The 2500-nt window shown below is 41.1% G+C and overlaps 1 protein-coding gene across 4 annotated transcripts in view; it reads left to right on the top strand.

The window, feature by feature from the left end:
• Positions 1-2500, top strand: part of LOC113579058 (cytosolic carboxypeptidase 4) — a 137618-nt gene that overhangs the window by 46674 nt on the left and 88444 nt on the right. For all 4 annotated transcript variants that reach the window (XM_035532451.1, XM_035532452.1, XM_035532454.1 and 1 more), the window contains 2 exons: positions 528-696; positions 2436-2500. In XM_035532451.1, the coding sequence (XP_035388344.1) occupies positions 528-696; positions 2436-2500 (234 nt within the window). The remainder of the gene's footprint in view (positions 1-527; positions 697-2435) is intronic.

Raw genomic sequence — 2500 nt, 5'->3', positions numbered from 1 at the left:
GTTGAAATAGTCTGTCTGATTAACTGATGTTGGTGTGAGTGAAAGTAATCTGATATCTGATTGATGTTCGTGTGAGTGGAGCTAAAGTTGAAACATGCTCATGCCTCACACTCCATAGAGCTGCTGCATTTGTCCTGTATTAATATTCCTAACTAGGTTCCTAACACTGAGATTCCTATTCTAGGTTCCTAACACTGAGATTCCTAACTAGGTTCCTAACACTCAGGTTCCTAACATTGAGGTTCCTAACTAGGTTCCTAACACTGAGGTTCCTAACTAGGTTCCTAACATTGAGGTTCCTAACTAGGTTCCTAACACTGAGGTTCCTAACACTGAGATTCCTAACTAGGTTCCTAACACTGATGTTCCTAACACTGAGGTTCCTAACTAGGTTCCTAACACTGAGGTTCCTAACTAGGTTCCTAACAATGAGGCTCCTAACTAGGTTCCTACTAGATGGTTGATTTATTTATTTTTAATTCGTGACTTTTGTGACTATTGTAAAGAATTCCCGTCTTTTTCTCCAGACCTGTCTGTTGACCAAGGGTCTGGAGTCTCTGGTGGAGCAGTCTGTCCAGCTGATGAGGAAATCATATCCCAGAACGCCTCTTCCTGTGCCCTCCAGCCTCAGTGTCTACAGCTTCTGTCTGCCTGGCAGGCCTGCGGACACCTGGAAGGCAGACCCTGGAGCCCTGGGTAAGGCTGTGTCCCTGCAGGAGTGTGTGAGTCCTCACGTCCAGCTTCATGAGTGTCTGCTGTTACTGTCTGAGATGTGAAAGTAAATATACTCTCCTTAGCTGCGTACACACCCCAGAAATCCCCATTTAAACCATGTCCATCTTGAACCATTCGGGTTTGAGGAGCTTGGCATTTCTAAGATGGCACTGATTGAATCTCCTCCAGTAAGAAACTAATCCTGTGACATTGAGTCTCTACTCTGTAAACACAATTAGAGTTGAACTATATTTCCCAGTATCTTGTATAATAACTTAATTATTTCCAAAATCATGTATTTTTTTCTAGGTGATATAGTTAATTTTTCACAAAGTGTTTTCCACTGATTGTTTAATAGCTGTATCTCTCTTACCGTCTCCTTCAGTCCAATAACAGCGACCATAAAGGGCAGTTTCAATCAAGCTTTCTTTGAATCACATTTAGGTGAATCAAACTTCGTTTGAATCTGGTTTAGATGAATCAAGCTTCGTTTGAATCGGGTTTAGGTGAATCAAGCTTTGTTTGAATTGGGTTTAGGTGAATCAAGCTTTGTTTGAATCTGGTTTAGGTGAATCAAGCTTTGTTTGAATCGGGTTTAGATGAATCAAGCTTAGCTTCTTCATCTTTTGTTGTGGGTTTGGCTGTAAAGTTTAAAGGAGGTGATTAGAGAGCGAGAGAGATTTCCAGTCCACCCTCTTTGGTCCTCTCCTGGGTTTGTGGCCTGGTGAACAGAACCAGAGTCTTCTTTGGTGACCCACAGTGATCTTCTCTTGTCATTGTCATTCAGGGAGCACGGAGACTGTTGCCCTGGCAACCTGCCCAATGACACTCAGAGAGTGTGAGACTCATTTCCAGGTGCTAGGATCATTTCATTTAGTGGTGTGCGTGTGTGTGTGTGTGTGTGTGTGTGTGTGCACACTTCTGTCTGTGCGTGTCTGTGTGGCTGTGTGTTTGTGAGTGTGTGTGGCTGAGTGTGTGTATGTGAGCGTGTGTGTGATCCACTGACCAGGCAGACATCACCGCACACACACACACATCCTTACTATCATTCAGAGTCTGCAGCACTGGAGTTTATACCTCATCAGACCAAACCAAATGATATGCTGTTTGTAATGAAGATTGGAACAGATATCAAGTCTGTGGTGCGCAAATTGCTAAAAGGGCTTGTTTACAGTATGACAGTATGTTGTATAATTAGGAAAAAATGTTATTGTGATTTGGCAGCTACAGAGGGATTAGATATACATTATTATTATTATTATTATTATTATTATTATTATTATTAGTCACAGTTATATAGATTATTATTATTATTATTATTATTAGTCACAGTTATATAGATTGTTATTATTATTATTATTATTATTACCGTTATTATTATTATTATTATTATTATTATTATTAGTCACAGTTATATAGATCATGTGCCTTTCCTCTGGTTCCTGGGTCTTCTCCAGGTGTCCTTCCAGGTCTGAATGTTCTTCACCCGCTGAATGAACAGGAATGTGAACTCTTTCCCTTCCAGATGCAGGAGGCTTGGGAATCTTTCCTCTCCTTGTCTGGTTGTGTCTTTTCTGCTCATGTCTGTATGCTGTGTTCATGCCCCGTGTGTTTCAGGGTTGGTGATCTCTGGTTTCACATCATTTCCCATAGAGCTGCTATAAGACATTTCAGCTCTGATATATTATGTGCGTGTGTGTGTGTGTGTTTGGATCTGCAAGATGGCAGCTTTGAAAACGACAGTGATGAAGAGCATGAAAATGAAGAGACGGACTGTCACAATTAC

Source organism: Electrophorus electricus, chromosome 12 (genome assembly GCF_013358815.1).
Source record: "Electrophorus electricus isolate fEleEle1 chromosome 12, fEleEle1.pri, whole genome shotgun sequence".
Taxonomy (NCBI): Eukaryota; Metazoa; Chordata; class Actinopteri; order Gymnotiformes; family Gymnotidae; genus Electrophorus; species Electrophorus electricus.
The sequence above is the reverse complement of the archived record's forward strand: the minus strand, read 5'-3'. Positions and strand labels throughout refer to the sequence as shown.